Source organism: Mirounga angustirostris, unplaced genomic scaffold (assembly GCF_029215605.1).
Source record: "Mirounga angustirostris isolate CCGP_5_RB_7025 unplaced genomic scaffold, mMirAng1.0.hap1 SCAF_16, whole genome shotgun sequence".
Classification (NCBI taxonomy): Eukaryota; Metazoa; Chordata; class Mammalia; order Carnivora; family Phocidae; genus Mirounga; species Mirounga angustirostris.
In genome coordinates, this window is record NW_026991724.1 from 57,979,304 (window position 1) to 58,001,342 (window position 22,039).

The 22,039-nt window shown below is 40.4% G+C and overlaps 1 protein-coding gene and 1 long non-coding RNA gene across 14 annotated transcripts in view; one reads left to right on the plus strand and one right to left on the minus strand.

The window, feature by feature from the left end:
• Positions 1–13,104, plus strand: part of LOC123856179 (zinc finger protein 582) — a 109,022-nt gene extending 95,918 nt beyond the window's left edge. For 10 of the 12 annotated variants that reach the window (XM_064580518.1, XM_064580521.1, XM_064580520.1 and 7 more), the window contains one exon: positions 3,844–6,395. In XM_064580518.1, the coding sequence (XP_064436588.1) occupies positions 3,844–5,165 (1,322 nt within the window). In that variant the 3' untranslated portion in view covers positions 5,166–6,395. Of the gene's footprint in view, positions 1–3,843; positions 6,396–9,068; positions 9,140–9,329 lie in introns of those variants that run through there. The other 2 variants (XR_010408022.1, XM_064580528.1) reach the window with 2 other exon arrangements.
• Positions 8,089–22,039, minus strand: LOC135362799 (uncharacterized). 2 transcript variants are annotated; one of them, XR_010408034.1, is made up of 5 exons: positions 21,906–22,039; positions 21,572–21,801; positions 19,300–19,426; positions 13,106–13,189; positions 8,089–8,363 (listed from the first exon to the last, which is right to left on the minus strand). It is a non-coding gene; the product is annotated as an uncharacterized LOC135362799 (long non-coding RNA). The 2 variants fall into 2 exon arrangements; XR_010408033.1 differs by lacking the exon at positions 13,106–13,189 and having other exon boundaries at positions 21,906–22,035.

The window sequence follows — 22,039 nt, forward strand, 5'->3', positions numbered from 1 at the left end:
CTTTCTTTCCTTTTTTAAAAGATGTATTTATTTATTTTTAGGGAGAGAGAGAAAGAGTGCATGAGAGAGCTGGGGGCAGGGGCAGAGGGAAAGAATCTTTCAAGCAGACTCCCTGCTGGGCAAGGAGCCCGACATGGGGCTTGATCCCATAAGCCATGAGATCACGACCTGAGCCAAAACTAAGAGTCGGACACTTAACCATCTGAGCCACCCAGGCGACCCTCCATACTGTTTTCTATAGTGTTTGCACCATTTTACATTCCCATCATCAGGGCACAATGGTTCCAGTGTCTCCAAATCCTCATTGACACCTGTTATTGTCTGTTTTGTTTGATAGTGGCCATCCTAATGGCTTTGTGGCATTATCTCGTTATAGTTTTGATTTGCCTTTCTCTAATGATAAGTGATGTTGAGCATGTTTTCATGTGCTTCTTGGCCATTTGTATACCTTCTTTGGAGAAATGTCTATTCAGGTCCTTTGCCAGTTTTTTAATAGGGTAGTTTTTCTGTTGTTGTTGAATTGTAGGAGTTCTTTATATATACTGGATAGTAACCTCTTATTAGATATATGATTTAGAAATATTTTCTCCTATTCTGAAGGTTGCCTTTTTACTTTTTTGATTGTTTCCTTTGATGCACAAAAGATTTTAAGCTTGATGTAGTCTCATTTGTCTATTTTTGCTTTTGTTACCTGGGCCTTTAGTGCCATATCCAAGAAATCATTGCCAAATGCAATGTCATGAAGTTTTCCCCCTGTGCTTTCTTCTAGGAACTTAACATTTTTAGGTCTTACATTTAGGTCTTTAATCCATTTTGAGTTAATTTTTGTATATGGTGTAAGGTAAGGGTCCTGCCTCATTCTTTTGCATGTGGATACCCAATTTCTTCAGAACCATTTGTTAAAGAGACTGTCCTTTACTCATTGTGTTGTCTTGGCACCGTATCAAAGATAATTTGACCATATGCATGGGGGTTTATTTCTGGGCTCTCTAATTCTGTTCCATTTGTCTATGTCTGCCTTTTTGCTGGTACCACACTATTTTGATTACTGTGGCTTTGCAGTATGTTTTGAAATCAGGAAGTGTGAGACCTCCAACTTTGTTTGTCCTTTTCAAGATTATTTTGGCTCTTGGGATCCCTTGAGGTTCATATGAGGGAACTAAAATATCTTGATGCTAAGACTATCTGTAAGATTTTTAGACCTATTTCTTTGGTTATACAAAACAGTGACTACTAATGCTAAATAATTAAATTTAAAATACTCTGCCGGGGCGCCTGGTGGCTCAGTCGTTGGGCGTCTGCCTTTGGCTCAGGTCACGATCCCAGGACCTGGGATCGAGCCTCGCATCGGGCTCCCTGCTCGGCCAGGAGCCTGCTTCTCCCTCTCCCACTCCCCCTGCTTGTGTTCCCTCTCTAGCTGTCTCTCTCTGTCTCTGTCAAATAAATAAATAAAATCTTTAAAATAAAATAAAATAAAATAAAATACTCTGCCAGTCCCTGTCAGGGAACCATTAAGTTAATACAGAAGACCTCACTATTCTTGTTGCTATTTTGCAACTTTATAGGGAGTTGAATAGAAGTCAGAAAATTATGACTGTCAGTACTATCTTTGGATGCCTACAACACAGTATATAATTAGGGATGGCTTAATTTAGATGAGTGTAAAAGGGCTCATAAACAACACCATACTCTGCCATAAATCAACACAATCTGTGATAGAAAAGTAGAAAAAGTGGAAGTCTGGGGAGAGGATTGTTTTTAGTGGCATGTCCTTTTTCCACATTGCCCAAAAAGCAAGTAATGTGCCTTACTTTAATTCCTAAAACCAAATTTCCATTTGGGCATAGTTAAATGTTCCCAAATTCGTCTTCTCTTTCTACCAGGTTGGCTTTAAATTTCCATGTTCCAGTTTCCATGTAGTCTTTTGGTTGTCCTTCATAGGATGGCAGGCAGATGTTGCTAACTGTTGAGTAGGTCAACCACCAATTCACGGGTTGCCATCATAATGGTCATATTTGGAATCTGTCTCAATAGAATTGTCAGACCACAGTGAAGAGACCCAAAACCTTCTTTCTGAACAACCAGACAGGGGCACCTGAGTGGCTCAGTCGGTTAAACGTCTTCTTTTGGCTCAGGTCATGATCCTAGGGTCCTGGGATTGAGCCCTGTATCGGGCTCCCTGCTCTGCAGGAAGCCTGCCTCTCCCTGTCCCTCTGTCTGCTGGTCCCCCTGCTTATATGCTCTCTGTCTCAAATAAATAAATAAAATCTTTTAAAAAAATTAAAAAAAACAACCAGACATGGTGTCTGAAAAAATATCTGTACTTCGTGTCCTCTTCATGTAGTCTTGTTCTTACAACTTCATGTGGACGCACTGTGGTTATAGTATAAGTTTTTGAGATGACAGCAGCATCATTCCCACAAAATCTGATATTTCTTTCATAGACCCGTCATTGTGTTTCATTGTCAAACTTTTTATTCTAGTAGCTTTTGCTTAATACTTTCACACGTAACCAAATGAATAATGTTCTGTGATATGCCACCATATGAAGCAGACCTGCTCCTATAAAATCCTCTTTGGTCATCTGTCTACTACATTTTTTTTTTTAAAGATTTTACTTGTTTGTTTGTTTATTTATTATTTATCAGAGAAAGAGAGAGCATGTGCACAAGCAGGGAGGGCAGCAGGCAGAGGAAGAAGCAGGCTCCCCGCTGAGCAGGGAGCCCGATGTGGGGCTCGATCCCAGGACCCCGAGATCATGACCTGAGCCGAAGGCAGACTCTTAACCATCTGAGCCACCCAGGCGCCCCTGTCTACTACACTTCATAAGCACATTCAGAAGCACCCACTTGCTTTCCCCATAGTTCCTTGCATTAAGCTATAACCAATTCCAAATGGATTTGGTTGCTGTGATTACATAAAACAGGCCACTGCAACTGAAATCATGTAATAGGTAAAACCAGGATCAAATATACCATTTGACTTCTCCCTGCAGTTTGAATAGGCAGCAAAGAATGTTGCCCTGAAGAAGCCACCCCCATTAAGTTGGGGCCTAATTCTCTAAATAAGGAACAGGGCCCTTCTTTTTCCACCGTCACATCTAGGTAATGGAAAGGTCCAGGAGAGACTGGTTTAGTAGACACCAGGTCTAAGCCATGGTATTCAGCTGAACTTCAGAGATAGAAGGCTTCACAGCAAAATGCCACAGATGTGTTACTGTAACTCCCAGTGGACAGGTGAGACCAGCCTCCCTGTCCTACCACGTCCCCTGGCAAGCAGATACACCATTGTATGCCTCTGGCCAGATGAAGATCCAGCTACCCTTCCCCATCATCTTTTAAAATCTGCTTTATTGAGGTATAATTTATATTCAATAAAATGCATGCATTTTAAGTACAGTATCTTGATGAGTATGGACAAACGTATACACTTGCATAACCATAACCACAGGCTAGAGAACATTTTCATTGCCCTGAAAAGTTCCCTTGTGCACTTTCTACACAGTTGCTCATTTACCCAGCCCCAGGCAACCAATGATTTTTTCTGTCACTCAAGATTATATGTGTTTTCTAGGGGTTCATAGAAACATTCATTTTTTTAAAAACATGGTTCAGAGGTGATTCTGATCCACACTAACATTTTAGAACTACTCTTACAACCTCCCTCTGACTACTCCATCTCAATTTATGGTATTTCCTCTGCCTCTCTTCTACTTACCCATTTTCAAATTGCCTAGCCACATACAAGAGCTTATAGGTATACTCATGAGTTTAAGTTTCCTGGTTTTCACTATAGAAGTTCCTTTTTCTGGAAAAGGAAAAAACTTTTTTTTTTTTTTTCCAGTACTGGAGTCCAGGTATGATACCAAGGTATCATCTCCAGAGCAGCACATTTATGAAATACAGACGCCACAGTGGGAGATAATGGAAAGCCTCACAAGTTATGGTCTTGAGTGTTCGAGGTTCCAAGATGATTGGGAATGCAGAAGCCAGTTTGACAGACAACGGGGAAATCCAGATGGACATTTGAGTCAAATGATAATCAGTCATGAAGAAATAGCCACTTTAAACCAACAAGCATCATTTCCTTTTTATCAGAAAACTCATCGTGGAGAAAAACCCTATGAATATAACGAATGTAGAAAAGACTTCTGGCAGGAGGACTTCCTTATTAATCATCAAGGAATTCATGCTAATGAGAAACCCTATAAATGTAAGGAATGTGGCAAGGCCTTTAAGTATGGCTCACGACTAATTCAACATGAGAATATTCATTCTGGCAAGAAACCCTATGAATGTAACGAATGTGGAAAGGCCTTCAATTCTGGTTCAAATTTCATACAACATCAGAGGGTTCATACTGGTGAGAAACCTTATGAATGTAAGGATTGTGCAAAGGCCTTTAGTCGAAGTTCACAGCTGATTGAACATCAACGAATTCATACTGGTGAGAAACCCTATCAATGTAAGGAATGTGGCAAGGCCTTCAATAGGATCTCACATCTTAAAGTACATTATAGAATTCATACTGGTGAAAAACCCTATGCATGCAAGGAATGTGGGAAGACCTTTAGTCATCGGTCTCAGTTGATTCAACATCAGACTATTCATACGGGCAAGAAACTCTATGAATGTAAGGAATGTGGGAAGGCCTTTAATCAAGGCTCAACTCTTATTAGACATCAGAGAATCCATACTGGTGAGAAACCCTATGAATGCAAGGCATGTGGGAAGGCCTTTAGAGTGAGCTCACAACTTAAGCAACATCAGAGAATTCACACTGGAGAGAAACCCTACCAATGTAGGGTTTGCGGTAGGGCTTTCAAACGGGTCTCACATCTTACTGTACATTATAGAATTCATACAGGTGAGAAACCATATGAATGTAAGGAATGTCGAAAGGCCTTCAGTCATTGCTCACAACTGATTCAGCATCAGATAATTCATACTGAGGAAAAGTCTTGTAAATATAAGGAATGTGGGAGGACTTTACATCATAATTCAGCTACTGTTCAACACCAGAGAATGCATAATAAAGAAACACAAGTGAACATAATAAATGTAGAAAAGCCTTCCATTAGCACTTATCCTTTATTAATCATCAGAGAATTTATGTTAGCAAGCAACCATATCAATGGAAATAATGGGGAGAGCCCATTAGCTTAGGCTAGTCCCAACTTCTTATATTTTGCAGAAAGACTTGAAGAATGTAATGCAAATGGGAATGCCTTCATTCAAGCTATCCTTTATCCTGAGTCATAAGATTAATAATGAAAAATTTTACGGATATAAATTGTTTAGACCATAATTATTGAAGAAGCAAGGAAAGGTTGGGAAAAAAAATTTGTCTCTAACATTACAGGATCACATTTTCTAACCACACTGTAATAATTATAACAACAGCCAGAAATTTTCATTTTTTGGCACTTGAAAAAAAAAAAACAGCCAAATTACTCTTGGGTTCAACTTTTTTTTTTTTTTTTAATAGGCACCACACCCAGTGTGGGCCTCAAACTCATGACCCTGAGATCAAGAGTCATATGCTCTACCGACTAAGCCAGCCAGGTACCCCATTACTCTTGGGTTAATAAATAAATCATGTAAATTACCATGCATGGTAATGAAAAAATGACAATTAAGAGATTTGCATTCCAGGAGTTGTAGCATGTGGCTGAAGTTACTCAGAAGAATTTTTATGGCTTTTAAATGCATGCAAAGCATGAAAACTTGAATGATTATTCTCAAATATATTAAATGTACTATTCAAGAAGCCAGAAAAGACAATACCAAACACTGAGGTGATGAAAGAACAAATTGGTACAAAATTAAAAGAGAAAATAATGAAATTAGAAAGTGGTTATCTTAAAATAATCTGTTTTTATTTCTTCCTGACCCAAGAATAAACAAAATTTAAGATAATATTTCTCAATTTCTATGTTGTTTTAGATTATCTTTCATCACTTTTGTCACAAACAGAAGGGGCCGGTTGCCTACGTAGCGGCCATACCCGATTCCCCTTCCTACTGGCAGCATCTGTGTCTTGCCTTAGACTCTGAAGATACCAGATGCTAACTTTTCAGCGTTTTCTGCAGCTCAGGATGGCTCTCATGTTCCAGGGTAAGGCCAGTATGTTCCAGGGATCTGTAGGGGCTTCTGGGACAGATTTTCCTCATTCAGAAGAGACAGATCTATCAGGAAGACTCCATCTCCTCTCATGTGCTTTTAAACATTCTCCTATGAGAACATAATGCCTGGAGCTGCCGTAGCCATGTTGGAACCAAAAGGAGAAAACCGAGGACCTCAGAGAAGCTGACCCAGAGTTACCAGGACAATTCTGGAACTGTCTCTGTGAAGCCTTGTTATGTAAAAAAAAAAAATAAACCTTTATTGCTGAAATTACTTTTAGTTGGATATTTTGTAAACTTGTAGCCAAAACCATCCTAAATTATGTAAGTTCAAATTTTATTTTACTACGACTGGTAAATGTGGCCTGAAGATACCTACTTTTTTGAATTCATTTCTCTTCATAGCTAAATACAGGATTGATTTTTGTATATATTCTGTAACATTGAAAAAGAATATATATTCTACTTTTCTTGGGTATAGATTCTGTTTAAGCCAGTGGATTATAATGATAAAATTCTCCAGGTTCTTAAACAATTTGGTACACTGGATCAGAATTTCCTAAAATGAATTTTTTAAACCAAAATCTTGAGTTTTCCGAGATTTTTACTTTTTAATTAATGTTGCTTGATTTATAAAGACCTACAACATAACCCCTATTGATGAATCATTATTTTTATCATTATAGTATCCTGTTCGGCTAAGTGTAGGGGTTGACAAACCAAATCTGGCCTGCTGCCTGCTTTATAAATAAAGCTTTATTGGAACACAGCCATGCTCATTTATTTACATATTGTCTACTGCTTTTGCACTACAACAGCAGAACTCAGTGGTTGCAATAAAGACTATAGCCACAAATCCTATACTCACTGACTCTAGATAAAAGTTTGCCAACCCTGGCCTAGTGTAATCCTTTTGGCATTTTATTTCCATACTGGGTAACACTACTACTAATGATTTGTCTTTGTTTATCTGGTATATTTTTGCTCATTCCTTTATTTTCAACCCCTGTCATTTCAGTTGTTTCTTGAAACAGGAAAAAAAAAAAAAAACCAGCTGATTCTTAATTCAACTTTATTCTTTTCATTTTACATTGTATGTCCTATTTGTGTTATTTTGGTCTTTTCCTTATGTTGGCTGATCATTTCCCCTTTTGCTAAATTGGAACTTTCCACTGTGTTTAGGGTAGTGGTTATCTCCACATGCCTTACCATTTGGGCAGAATGAAAGCAGTATTATACTTCTATACCCACCATTAATTTACTTTGCCACTCTCCTCCAAGAAGAGACCACTCTTGCTTCCTTGTTCCTTTCCTTCACAGCTTGTTCTTTCGCATTTCCTCCATTTCACTAACGTAATATAAACTTAATCCAAAGCTTTTAGTTTTGCTTTTATTTCATTTATGATGCTTACATTACTTACTGCCAGACCCACTCATGATTTCCATTTAAATTTAAATATACTCAGGTAGGGGTGCCTGGGTGGCTTAGTAGGTTAAGCGTCTGTCTTCGGCTCAGATCATGATCTCAGGGTCCTGGGGTCAAGCTCTAGATCAGCTTCCCTGCTCAGCAAGGGAGTCTGCTTTTCCCTCTCCCTCTGTGCTCGCTTGCTCTCTCTCTCAAATAAATAAAATCTTTAAAAAAATTTTTTTAAATATACTCAGGGAAAGTAACATTCATTGTTGGCTGCTGATTCTTTTCATCTTTTTTTTTCCCTCTGTCTTGTGGTAACAGTTTTATTTCAAATGCTATTTGGTTAGACTTTTATTGAGTAGTTCTATTTCTCAACAAATGGTATATACCTGGTATTCTCTGAATCCTTATGTGTCCAGAAAAGTTTCTAAGATCCTCACAAATTATACTTCCGTTTGGTAGAACATTCTAGGATTATAGTTTTTTCTCAGTAATCTGATTTTTCTTACCTCATGTAGATGTATTTGTAACAAATTAACAAAAACTTAGTGGCTTAAAACAACACATTTATTGTTGGGACATCAAAAGTTTGAAATAGGTCTCACTGGGCCAAATCAAGGTGTTGATGGGGATGTGTTCTCTTGTGGAGGCTCTGTGAAAGAAACCACTTTTTTGGCTTCTAGAGGCTGCCTGTATTCTTGGTGTGGCCCCTTTCCATCCTCAATGGCAGCAATAGCTTCTTGAGTCTTTCTCACATTGCATCATTCTGACACTGATTCTTTGGCCTCGCTCTTTCACCTTTAAGGATCCTTGTGATTATGATGGCTCCTGTGGACAATCCAGGATAATCTTGTCTTAAATTCAGCTGATTAACAATCTTAAATCTACCTGCAACTTAATTCCCCCTTGCTACTAACATAACAGGTTTCTGGGATTAGGACAGAGACATCTTTGGAGGGCTATAATTCTGCCTACCACAGTAACTGCTTCTGTCCTGGCTTTTGGGAAGAGTTTCTAGCCTTAGAATTCAGGAACTTAAGTAGGATATGCTTAGATAGTCTCATGTCCTTTTTTTAGCCCAAGGAAATTTTCTTCCAAATATTAATTAGGACTTCTCAATTGTTCTATTTTATTCTTATTTTAAAACTTAAAAAAAAATATTTATGTATGTATTTGAGAGAGCGAGCCCACACACAGAGCAAGAGCAGGGGGAGGAGCAGAGGGAGAGGGAGGGGAAAGACACGGGGCTCAATCTCACGACCCTGAGATCATGACCTGAGCTGAAGCAGACGCTTAATCGACTGAGCCACCCAGGCATCCCAAGAATTAAAATTATAATCATGCAGGGCATGTAACATGGGAGGAGAATTTGGGGGTGAGGGACATTTTAGAAATCTGTCCAAGATGCTCAGTATTTTCATGAACACCGGAAGGCTGGCATGAGATAAGGGAGGAAGAGAATTGCAACCTGTCTTTCTGGGAGGCAAGCCTGACCTCTCATGTTTTCTCTTCCCTCCTTGGCTGCCTTCTCAGGACTCACCCTTCCCCAGAAGAGGAACCTGGAGGACTCATTGGTCCTTGCTATTCTGAAAGCCATGGCCTAGGTAAGTCATGCTTTCTTTCTCCTTCCTCAAACTGTGCTCATTTTATATAAATGTAGGAAAAATTTGGGGGGATTTCCTGCCGAAGTTTCACCCATGCACAAAAGGATCAAATAGCCCTAAGCTCTCGCTAAGAATCCCCCCTCTCTGACCTGGGTTCATGTGTTCACATCTCCTATGGACTGTTTTGCAGGAGCCTCGATGGACCAGAAATGCATTGTTTCAGTGAAACATGAAAGACTCCTATGTGAAATATGGCTTAATGGACTAATCAGTGTTTAAAGGAACCACACATAATAATGCTTTAATGGTAATCTACAGAACTGGGTTTCCCAGTTGGAAGAGATGGGCAGTGGTGGTGGTTGGTCTCTGCTGTGATCTGAATATGTTCTTCCAATTCATATGTGATGGTATTTGGAGGTGGGACCTTTACTAAGTGATTAGGTCAGGATGAATGGGATTAGTGTCCCTACAAAAGAGTCTCTGGAGAGATCCCTTACCTAACTCTTCCACTATGTGAGGATGTAATGTCAAGTTGGCCATCTGCAACCTGTGAGAGGGCCCTCACCGGAGCCCAGTCATGCTGCCACCCTGATCTTGGACTTCAGCCTCCAGAACCATGAAAAACAAACTCCGATTGTAAATAAGCCACCCAGACTGGTACTTAGACTCTGAAGATACCAGATGCTAACTTTGGTACTTTGTTACAGCAGCCAGAATGGACTAAGACAGAAGGTCTCAGCCTCAGAATGTAGTAACATTGGGGGTGGCATTGGGAATTTGGTTATAGAATCAGACATTGCCCAGCAGTCCCTCCAGATGGATGCCTGACCCAAGGTCATATTTGATGTTGAGCCACAAGTGTGGGTAGTGGGCCACATCTGTGTGAGCCTGGATTACTCCCCACCCGCCATTAGCATTCTGTTGCTCGGGAACAAGGAAAGAGCACACTTAGGGATGGGCTAGGTGAGACTAGCCAGAGTGCATGAGGTATTGAAAATCATAAATCAGCAGAGCTAGGAATGTCCCTAAAGATATCTTGTTCAACCTCAAGTGCCCCAAAATGAAAGGTTGAGTCACTTAGTGCAATGTCATGGGAGAGTGTGCAGCTAATAAAAATAAATCTGATTAAAGAAGCTGACCTGGTAAGGAGAGGTAACATTAAGACAGTGATGAACCTGACTCTTCAATATATTTTAAAAGAATACACAACTCTCATAATTCCTAACAGAGACTCTGTTAACCATTTTGCAATGATTCCATGAAAAAAAAAGTTTCTCTAGCTCAGGATTTCTCAAGCTCAGTACTAATGATATTTAAGGCTTATAATTCTTAGTTGTGCTGTCTCATACGTTGGTGAATGGTCAGCAGCATCTCTGGCCTCTACCACTTGGTGCTGGTAGCATTCCCTATCCCAGTGGTGCTAACCAGAATGTCTGCAGATGCTGCCAACTGTCTTCCAGGGGCGCAGAATGGCCCCGGAGAACCATTTCTCTCATTTGAATTTTCTTGAAACATTATGAAAGCATTCAAACACTTAAAAAATATATCAATGTTTCCATATTCACTGCCTAATTTCTGAACAGAAGGACTAAAGACAATTCAGACATATTAAGAAGCTGTGCACTGACCTTCTACAGTTAAATTTACTGGAAAACCATGGAACTTGAATTCTTTTTGTTCTTCGAAGTATCTTTTGATGGACCTATCTCCCTTTATGAAGGAAGTTGTGCAGCTCTCAAGAGAAGTACAGACCCTCCCCTTGAATTGCCACAGTTTCCTTCATGTGCTCGCTGGCTTCAGCTCGGCAATGTCCTTCTCATCCTTCTATTTTTCTAGTCATAAATATTTATTTCAATGGCACACATTATCATTTTGTTGTTTCAAGGGTCAGTGATGTTTAGGGATGTGGCGATAGTCATCTCAGGTTGAGTGGGGCAGGCTGGAACTTGCTAGGTAGGATCTGTGCAGAGATGGAATGCTGGAGAACTTAAGCAACTTCATCTCTAGGTAAGATGTTAATACCCCTGGGGGCGCCTGGGTGGCTCAGTCGTTAAGTGTCTGCCTTCAGCTCAGGTCATGATCCCAGGGTCCTGGGATCGAGCCCCACATCCGGCTCCCTGCTCAGCAGGACGCCTGCTTCTCCCTCTCCCTCTCCCTCTGCCGCTCCCCCCGCTTGTGATCTCTCGCTCTCTGTGCCAAATAAATAAAATATTAAAAAAGAAAAAGATGTTAATACCCCTGGAAGGTTGAAATTTGTCCACTGGAACATCTGCTGCCTTTGGTGTGAATTTCTGAGGTGCCTTTCAAGACTCTGGTTGAGTTTCTGCTCTGCTCTCAATGAGATTGTACAGAATGGGGATGGATAATTCTGTAGGATAACACCTAAAAAAGCTTCTTCCCCAATCCAAAAATGACTTCCTCCTCTTCTCTGGCCTTTTCTAATTTCTTCTCTTCATTGATAACCAGGAACTGGATATGAATTCTGAGACACCCCCTTTGTGACTCTGCTGCATTTCTTCTTGGGTACACAGGTTTTTCTATATCCAAGCCAAATGTGATCTCCTTACTGGAACAAGGGAAGGAACCCTGGTTGGCAGAGAGATGTGACAGGAAGCCTGGGCCAGGTGAGTGAAGGATGATTAAGGAGGGCAGTGGCACTGTAGGTGATGGCCCAGGTCAGCAGGATGGAGCACCTTTGAGACAATGACTAGAAGGGTCCTGTCAGAGAGCCTAGTGTTCAGAACAGAGCATTACTCCTATCAGTGCGAGCTCTGGGGGGGCCTCTCTTGTACTCCCACACACCACTCCCTGTGCCTGTCTCCATTCAAAGAGGAAGGTGCTTTCTTTGAAGTACAACTTTACCTTTCCAGAGAACATTATTTCTTCCCAGTTTCTCCCCCATTCTTTTTTTAATAGTTGGGTCATTATTTCCATCCAAAAGCATGTTTCCAAAAATAGTTTATTTTGGTTACAGCACAATGATTTTTTCCTTTGACATGTTTTTCCAGATTCAGATTTTGTACATTCTTTCTTTCACTTTCCCTTTTTAGAGAGGGAGGGGAAGAGGCAGAGGGAGAGAGAATCTTAAGCAGGCTCCACACCGAGGGTGGAGCCTGACACAGGGCTCGATCTCACAACCCTGAGATCATGACCTGAGCCAAAATCTAGATTTGGACGCTTAACCAACTGAGCCACCCAGCCGCCCCACTCTTTTCTTAATAAACATTTTCTCATTTTCCAGTTTGAGTAAGACTCTGTATTAACCTGGGCCCTAAATTTACTTCTGATGCATCCTCAGATGTAGGATTATGCCAGCCTATAATTTCTGCTGTCAAACATTTCTTAAGCATTTTTAAAAATCCTATATAGTCAAATTTTTTATGATTATTATCATAATTCTGATCATGATTTTTTTCATTCTTGTATGCAGGCTGCAGAACACTTTGTGTAGACGTACCATAGTTTATTGAACCACTCTCCTATATGTGGGTGTTTAGACTGTTTTCAGTATTTTAAAATTATGATCATGCTGTAATGAATAGTCTTATGCATATATATTTTCATGTTGTTGGAAGTATATCATCAGGGTAGATTCCTAAATGTGGGATTTTGTAGGCAAGACTCATGCTTTTTAAATATCATACTAGGAAATTGCCTAACAAGTATGCCCAAGGGCTGTTTCACTTTCTAGAGGATTTGTACCTTTGTCTTACTGTTTACTATTGATTAGGACCTAGACTCATGCAGTTAGCTTGTTAACATGGACATTGCTGGCCAGCAGAAAAAATAACCCCAAATGCTATGATTTTCACACTCTGTATGACATTAACCAGTTTTTGATGTATTAGCAAGCTCTTTTCAGCATTTGTTTGTGTTTGTCTGTGTATTCATTTATTGACTTCTTCTTTGAAGCAGGTTTGCCATCATGCTGGTTCCTTATTAAGGAGTTAAATAATTCTGACAAACCTTATGAATGCAAGCAATATCGGAAGGCTTTCCACCACTGTTCTGATCTTCCTCAACATCACAGAATTCACACTGGGAAAGACCCTGTGAATGTAAAGAATGTGGAAGGGCCTTTAGTCCTGTTTCACTCTTTACCCAACATCAGAGAATTCATACTGGTGAGAAAACCTACGAATGTAAGGATTGTTTAAAAAAAAAAAAACCAACAAAACTGTATTTGGCTCTCAAAACTTAATGTACATCATAGAGCTCATACTGGGGGAAATTCTATCAATATACTGAATGTGCAAAAGCTTTTAGTCACTTCTCACTAATTATTCAACATGAGAGAATTCATACTGGAGAAAAACCCTGGCTGTAAGGAATACAGAAAGGCCTTTAGTGGTACCACACAACTTAATGAACATCAAAGTATCCATACCAGTGAGAAGTTATATAAATGTAATGAATGTGGAAAGACCTCTAGTCATCATTCATATCTACCTCAAATCAGAGGATCCATACTGGTGAGACACCTTATAAATATAAGGTTTGTAGGAAGGCCTGTATGCAGGGCTCACAACTTTATCATCACCAGAGAACTCAGACTAGTGAGAAACCATATAAATGTAATGAAAACTTTCAGCTGGATTTCACAATTTAATGAATATATTAGCAACTATACTGATGAGAACCCGTATCAATGTACTGAGTGTGGAAAAGCTTTTAGTCACTTAACACTAGTTATTCAATGTCAGAAAATTCATACTGGTGAAAAGCCCTCTTATGTAAGGAATGTGGGAAAGCCTTTAGTCAGTGTTCACAACTTATTCAGCATCATTCTTTATGTATGTAGAATGTGGGAAGGCTTTCAGATACTGTCATCTTCCTTACCCTTAAGGAATTCATGCTAGAGAAAATTCCTATAAATAAGTGAAGGGAAGACTTCACTGGTTTTGTTCCTCACGGAACATCAAATAATTCATGATTATGTATAACCTTGTCCAATATGGAAATGCTTTTTGGTTCAACTCATGTTACATTTATCAGCGGATTCACATCATCACATTCATCACTAAATGCCATATTAAAATGGTAATGTAAAAAAGTCCCCCAATACCACCTATCAATTATTATTCATTGCAAAATTCATGCTGGCAAGCAACCATGTAAGTGGAGAAATTTTGGAAACCATTTACCTTAAGCTAACCCTAACTTACATAAAAGGATCATATGAGAAAGTAACCCTTTAAATGCCATATATGTGGGAATTTCTTTAGGCATAAGGCTCTTTATTTTTAGAGATTTTCTTTCTTTCTTTCTTTATTTTTAAAAGATTTTATTTATCTATTTGACAGAGAGAGAGAGACAGCTAGAGGGGGAACACAAGCTGGGGAGTGGGAGAGGGAGAAGCAGGCTCCTGGCTGAGCAGGGAGCCCAATGCGGGGCTCAATGCCAGGACCCCGGGATCATAACCTGAGCCGAAGGCAGATGCTTAATGACTGAGCCACCCAGGCGCCCCGAGATTTTATTTATTTGACAGAGAGAGCACAAACAGGGGAAGTTCCAGGGGGAGAGGGAGAAGCAGACCCCTGCTGCCGAGCAGGGAGCCCAATGCAGGGCTCAATCCCAGGATCCTGGGACCATGACCCAAGCCAAAGGCAGACGCTTAACCAACTGAGCCACCCAGGTGCCCCTAATTGTGAATAATTATGTGTGAAAGAAATTTCTAATACATTAACATTATTCCTTCCCAGTGTCATATTTTTATATTAATACACACTTTGACATGCTTACAAACAGTATACTAATGTAGTATTTTTCAGCATTTACTCAATATTATAATGTTGGTATATAGTCAGTCCTTCCTTATAATTTTATAGATGCTAATGGGTATCATGGTATCTCATTGTGGTTTTAATCTGCATTTCCTTAATGACTAATGATATTGAGCATTTTTATGCACCTATTTGCCATTACTTAATCTTTAGTGAATTATCTGCTCAAATCTGTTACCCATTTATAAATTGGTTTGTTTGCCTTCTTTTGAGTTTTGAGTGTTCTGTATATATTCCAGATACAAGTACCTATTTGCATATGTGATATGTAAATAATTTTCTCTAGGCTGTTGTCTTTTCATTATCTTAGTTGTGTTTTTTGAGGGGTAGAAATTCGTAATTTTTTTAAGTATGCTCCACATCCAGTGTGGAGCCCAACATGGGGCCTGAAGCTATGACCCTTAGATCAAGACTGGAGTTAGGATCAACGGTCAGACACTCAACCAACTGAACCATTCAGGCACCCCAGCAATTCTTAATTTTGATGAGGTTATATTTATCATTTTTATATTTTATGGTGAAATATCAAAGAAATCTTTGCCTAACTTAAGGTCACAAATACTTTCTCCTGAAAGTTTTGTAGTTTTAGGTTTTACATTTAGCTCTATTTTGGAGTTAATTTTTGTATAGGGTGCAAGAGATGGATCAAAGTTGTTCTTTTCATATAAATATCCAGTTGTTCCAGCACCAATTGAAAAAACACTTTTCATTCTCTACTGAATTGCCTTTGCTTTTTTTCCCCAAATCAACTGACCATGTATGTACCGGTTTATTTCTGGACTCTAGTCTGTCTCATTAACCTCTTTTTTTGTCTTTATGCCAATACTTGTCTTGATTACTGTAGCTTTTGCATTTCGCTATGAATTGTGGAATCAGCATGTTGAATTCTATTTAAAAGCCTACAGGGATTTTGACTGAGATGGTGCTGAACATATAAATGACCTTTGGTGAGAAGTGATGTCTTAATAATATTGAGATTTCCAATGCATGAAGGTAACATATCTATTTCATCAATATTTCTCTCAACTGTGTTTTGTAATTCTTAGTGTACAGATTATTTAAGTATTTCATATTTTTGGTGCTACTGTAAGTGAAAATTATTATAATTTATGGATATGTTACATATCCATAAAGATATATAAATCATTATATATAATATATGATATATAATAAAATTATTATAAATTATTGTTTTAATTTCAATTCCTAATTTTTCAATGCTAATATATAGAAATGTGATTGGTTTTTATATATTCATCTTATAATGTGCAACCTTGCTAAACTCATTCAACTCTAAAGTAACTTTCTGTGTAATACATAGGACTTTCTACATGATCATGCCATCTGCAAATAGTTTTACTGCTTCCTTTCCAATCTGCCTTCTATTTTTTTCTTGCCTCATCACTGGCTAAAACCTCCAGGACAATGTTTTTAATACAAGCAGTGGGAGCAGACTTCCTTGTCTTTTTCTTAATCTTAGGAGATAAGCATTCAGAAATATGATGTTGGTTATAGGTTGTCTTAGTCAGCTTGAGCTGACTATAACAAAACGCCTGAGTGGCTTAAACAACAAACGTTTCTCACAGTTGTGGAGTCCGGTAAGTCCAAGATCAAGGTGCCGGCTGTTGTGGTGTCTGGCGAGCCAGGTCCTACAGCTCTTTTGCTGCCTAAATCCATCTCTTCTTGTAGTAGGCCTTGGAACTGTAACATAGGACTTTCTTGTTTCTCCTGCTATCAACTAATCAATTCTGGATTCTGTGATATCCATAGGCAATCCATTTCTTCTGTTCCTAAGGCTCTATCACCAGAGTATGTGGTATATATGTATATATGTGTATGAAATACACATTCATCTCGGGTCCTGAGTTTCATCTACTAAAACCTATTACACATTTCCAGCTTATGGTTCAAGCTATAGCTCAACTCTAAATGATTCCTTAATAAATGCATCACAAATGTGCTTCATTTCCTCACTTTCTATCAACTTAAGTATCACCAAGATTCAAAACTAAAACTATATTCACTCCTATACATCAAAACAACCAATTTAGGTCCTTCTAATGAAAGTTTCTGGTTTGCACCGGTCCACGGGAAGCAAGTCTTAGTTCCTCCACTCAAAAGTAAAACTAAAAGTTTCTACACTTTTATTTTTTAAAAAGATTTTATTTATTTGACAGAGAGCATGCGAGAGAGCACAAGCAGGGGGAGAGGCAGAGGGAGAGGGAGACACAGGCTCCATAATGAGCAGGGAGCCCGATGTGGGGCTAGATTCCAGGACCCTGGGATCATGACCTGAGCCAAACGCAGATGCTTAATGACTGAGCCACCCAGGCATGCCGAAAGTTTCTATGCTTTTAAACAAACTCAGGAAAGAATTAACATAGCAAGCCTGAGAATGCTCTCCTTAGAAAGTCTTGCTTACAAAGTTGGCTCTCGACGTTCTCTAGCAACTTGGTTTTGGGGAGAATTCCTGCCATTCCTAGAATAAAAGTGGCTCCCTGTGCCTAAATGATTTGTGTGAATGTAGCTTATGCAAAATACCTATCTTCTAAGACTCTGGAATTTTAGCATATGGCAAAATAGGCAGAGGGAACCTTTGTGACCAGCTTCCAATAAAACCCTTAGGTAACAAATCTCTATTGTTGTCCAGCCAACATCTCATACATATGTCACAACTTTCAGCTATTAGAATTAAGCACATCCTATATGACTCTTGTATCTAGTTTCCTCCAGACTTTGCCCCATGAGACTTTTCTCTTTGCTGAATCTTAGCTATTGTGTAGTAAAGAGTTTAACCTTTCCCAAAGAGATCTAGTCTTTGCCCTTGGCTTCTGGGAGGTAATCTGACTCCTTGAAATGTCATGCCTAGTAAAAATATTTCTGTTTACATAAGAAACTTGAACCATACCAGACAGTCAAACAATGTGATTTATGGTGGGGTATCAGTGTGACCTCCGCAGGGCCTAGAGACTGAGGTGAGCCACATAAGCAACCCACCATATCTTTGACAGAGCCCCAATAAAGAGTGGACACCTAAGGTCAGGTAACCTACTGTTGTAGGACAAATGGAAGCTTTGCATCTAGAATCCTCCTGGACTCTGTGCCCCATCAGTCTCTTCGCTTGGCTGATTTTAATATGTATCCTTTCATAAACCATGAGTAGAAGTTTTTATTAAGTTCCGAGTCCTTCTAGTGAATTATCAAACCTGAGGGTGATCTTGGAGACCCCTGAATGTGCAGTTTGTATCAGAAATGAGAGTGCTCTTGGGGACTACTCCCTAACTTTGCAGACATGAGTACAACTTTATGGTGAGTCCTGTGACTACTCCTAGTGAGTCATCAAACCTGGAGGTGATCTTGGGGACCTGTAACACTTGGGCCAGTTTTTAAAAAAGAATAAGTGTTTGTTAGTGAATAAGTGATCAATTAATACATCCATTTGGACATTCAGATAACTATACAGGTCATTTTAAAATAAAGAAACAGGGCGCCTGGGTGGCTCAGTTGGTTAAGCGACTGCCTTTGGCTCAGGTCATGATCCTGGAGTCCCGGGATCGAGTCCCGCGTCGGGCTCCCTGCTCGGCAGGGAGTCTGCTTCTCCCTCTGACCCTCCCCCCTCATGCTCTCTCTCTCTCATTCTCTCTCTCAAATAAATAAATAAAATCTTTAAAAAAAATAAAGAAACAATAGTAGCAAAGAATATGTTTCATAAAAATATAGAGCCTTATGCAAGACCGAAGAAATAAGGATGAGCTAGTGAGGAATGGGATCAGGAGTTAAAAAGAACCTTACCAAAGATAATGAAGAAAGACACACCTATAGTTTTTGAGGCTGTAGGCATTTATAAAGGTCAATGTAAATGTTGGGTGATCGCAGAAGATGACTAGTATTCCTGTAGGAACTCAAATTCAAGAAGCCTCAATTTCTGCACATGCCTGAAACACCTGAAGAGAGCATCTTTCATATCCTAAAGGTGCTGCCCTCTATAATCAGATGGTCTGTGATATGCATGGCTTACCCCTACCTGGTTCCTCTTACCCACTTGGCACTGGGACTCTCATCTCTTATTTCCCTCTCATTCAGGGCAGTTTCCCATGCTCTAATAGTGAAACTACATCAGACTTACAAATGAAAGACCTGTGAAAATAGGGAGAAAGAATTGGCCATGCTGTTGTTACTTAAGTGTTCTGACACAGCCATATTGTAATAAGGATAGAGGCCATTATAAAACAAGAAAAGTCTTGGTGAATATCCGGCAGATGGGATAAAGAAAGCTGCTCACATTTCATGGAAAATCAGAGCCTCACCAAAGATTCCCAGTAGAACAAGAAGACACATCCAAGATCAGATGCTAAATTAAGGGTTAGATGCACTTACCCACCCAAACCAAATTCTGATAATTCTCCAACATCACTGTAATGTACAAATCTCTTTGAGCAGGGTTCAGTAATCCCCATTCTTCCTTGGAGAAGCCAATGACCACATCTTTGAATGTCGCTGATCCCTGAAAAGACAAAACACTTTCTTAAAAGAGCCTAATTAAATGATAGGAAGTTGGGAGGCATGGAAAGGAGCTGATCAGAAATCTGTGTCTCTTAAGAGCAGCTTAGCTAAATCACTAAAGGGCAATACTGTGACATACTATTTGTTCACTAAAATTTGGGTGCAGAAAAATATTTAATGATAAGGGAAAAGTTCAAGATAAACAGTGATTAAAAAGAACTGAATACCTATCACAGTTGTTTCTAGAATCCTACATATGCACAATAGGAACACATCCAGACTCTGCTGAAAGCCACCTGTAATCAATTCTACTTTAGTCAATCTAAAGTAGATTACGTTTAGTGGATCGCTAGGAAGACTATCAGGCTAATTCACTCTTTTTGCCAAAATGAAACGCAGTCCCCCTTTCCTTGAAACTGGGTTGGGCCTACAACTTGCTTTAATCAACAGAATGTGACAGAAGTGACTCCATGCCAGTTCCAGGTCAGAAACTAAGAAGGCTGTTTTACCCTCATGGAAGCCAGGGAAGGAGTCCAGCCATCCCACTGGAAAGGCCATTAAGAAGCCAAATGAAGAGGGACAGGTTCTGAGACTACAAGAATAAAGCTGAGGAACCCAACTGGCAGCAAAAATAGAGGCCTAGACACAGGACCTACATATAGGACTTGCAGTTAGGTATCACACTTTGAATGAAGAGGCCATCTTGGGTATTCCAAGCCAGCAGTTACTAAATAACAGGTAAATCATTCCTATCCTGCCCAGTTTGAACTCCTCACCCCCAGAAACATAGGAAATAATAAAATGATCCTTGCTCTAGCTACTACTACATTTTAGGTAGAGTTTGTTATGTAGCAACAAACGTTAGAGACATTTAAAAAGAAAACCTCTGGGGGCGCCTGGGTGGCTCAGTTGGTTAAGCGACTGCCTTCGGCTCAGGTCATGATCCTGGAGTCCCGGGATCGAGTCCCGCATCGGGCTCCCTGCTCGGCGGGGAGTCTGCTTCTCTCTCTGACCCTCCCCGCTCTCATGCTCTCTGTCTCTCATTCTCTCTCAAATAAATAAAATCTTTATTAAAAAAAAAAAAAAAGAAAGATGGGGCGCCTGGGTGGCTCAGTCCGTTAAGCAACTGCCTTCGGCTCAGGTCATGATCCTGGAGTCCCTGGATCGAGTCCCAATTCGGGCTCCCTGCTCAGCAGGGAGTCTGCTTCTCCCTCTGACCCTCCTCCCTCTCATGCTCTCTGTCTCTCATTCTCTCTCAAATAAATAAAATCTTTATTTAAAAAAAAAAAAAAGAAAGATGGGGCGCCTGGGTGGCTCAGTCCGTTAAGCAACTGCCTTCGGCTCAGGTCATGATCCTGGGGTCCCGGGATCGAGTCCCGCATCGGGCTCCCTGCTCGGCAGGGAGTCTGCTTCTCCCTCTGACCCTCCTCCCTCTCATGCTCTCTGTCTCTCATTCTCTCTGTCTCAAATAAATAAATAAAAAAGAAAAAAAATCTTTAAAAAGAAAACCTCTGGCCCAAAATGGTGTCACTTAGGCTAAGTCACCAAATCGGTGCTTAATAACTAACCTAAATGCACTTTCATCCTCTCCCAGAAATGTAGTCTTAACCTGTCAGGCAGGAACTTTCTGGTCACCACAACAGTAATCGGTCGCATGGGACTCTATCCCCCAAAGGAAGAAGAGATAATCTACCTAAGACCTCCTGCCCTTCCCTCAAGGGAAGACGGCCTTGCCTGGAACAACCCTTTCTTTTCTTTTGCTAATAACTTTCTCAACCCACCCCCCTTCCAATATAAACCTTCCACTCCTCAGTGCTCCCTGTACTCGCTAGTTTGCTGCCAGATTCATGAATCATTAAATAAAGTCAATCAGATCTTCAGTTTACTCAGTTGAATTTTGTTTTTTAACAGTGCCTCCGAGGGGCGCCTGGGTGGCTCAGTCGTTGAGCGTCTGCCTTCGGCTCAGGTCATGATCCCGGGGTCCTGGGATCGAGCCCCGCATCGGGCTCCCTGCTCCGCGGGAAGCCTGCTTCTCCCTCTCGCACTCCCCCTGCTTGTGTTCCCTCTCTCGCTGTATCTCTCTCTGTCAAATAAATAAAATCTTAAAAAAAAAAAATTAATTAAAAAAAAAAAAAAACCGTGTCACCTCATCTGCCTCCATCCGAGCCTGCAACAGGAGCAAGGAGTTCGGTTCCATCTCCAGCCGCTGACGGAGAACGAGTCAGGGAAGGACGGAGGATGCCTTGCTTACAGCTAGTCTTCCTTTCCAATCGCCCGAGGCTTCATTAAATCCTTACACCACGATGATTCACAATGGTTTCATTCACCTGTAACTGCCCTGCACGGTCCTCTCCAGATACACCTCCACTGCACCATCTGCTTGTACCAGTGTCACAGAAAGCCAACACTTAGGAAATTTTACGGTACTGAACGTGGAATGCGCGGATCTGAGCGCCGGCCGCCCCGCCCAAGCCTCATACCTGTCCTGGCAACACGCGCGGTGGTGAGAACACCACCGGGGATCGAGAGGAGACCAAGCACCCGACCAAGGTCTCCCAGCTTCCGGGCCGACCGGAAGTGCCGCTTCACAGCGCGTCTCCTTGCGCGGGCCGCG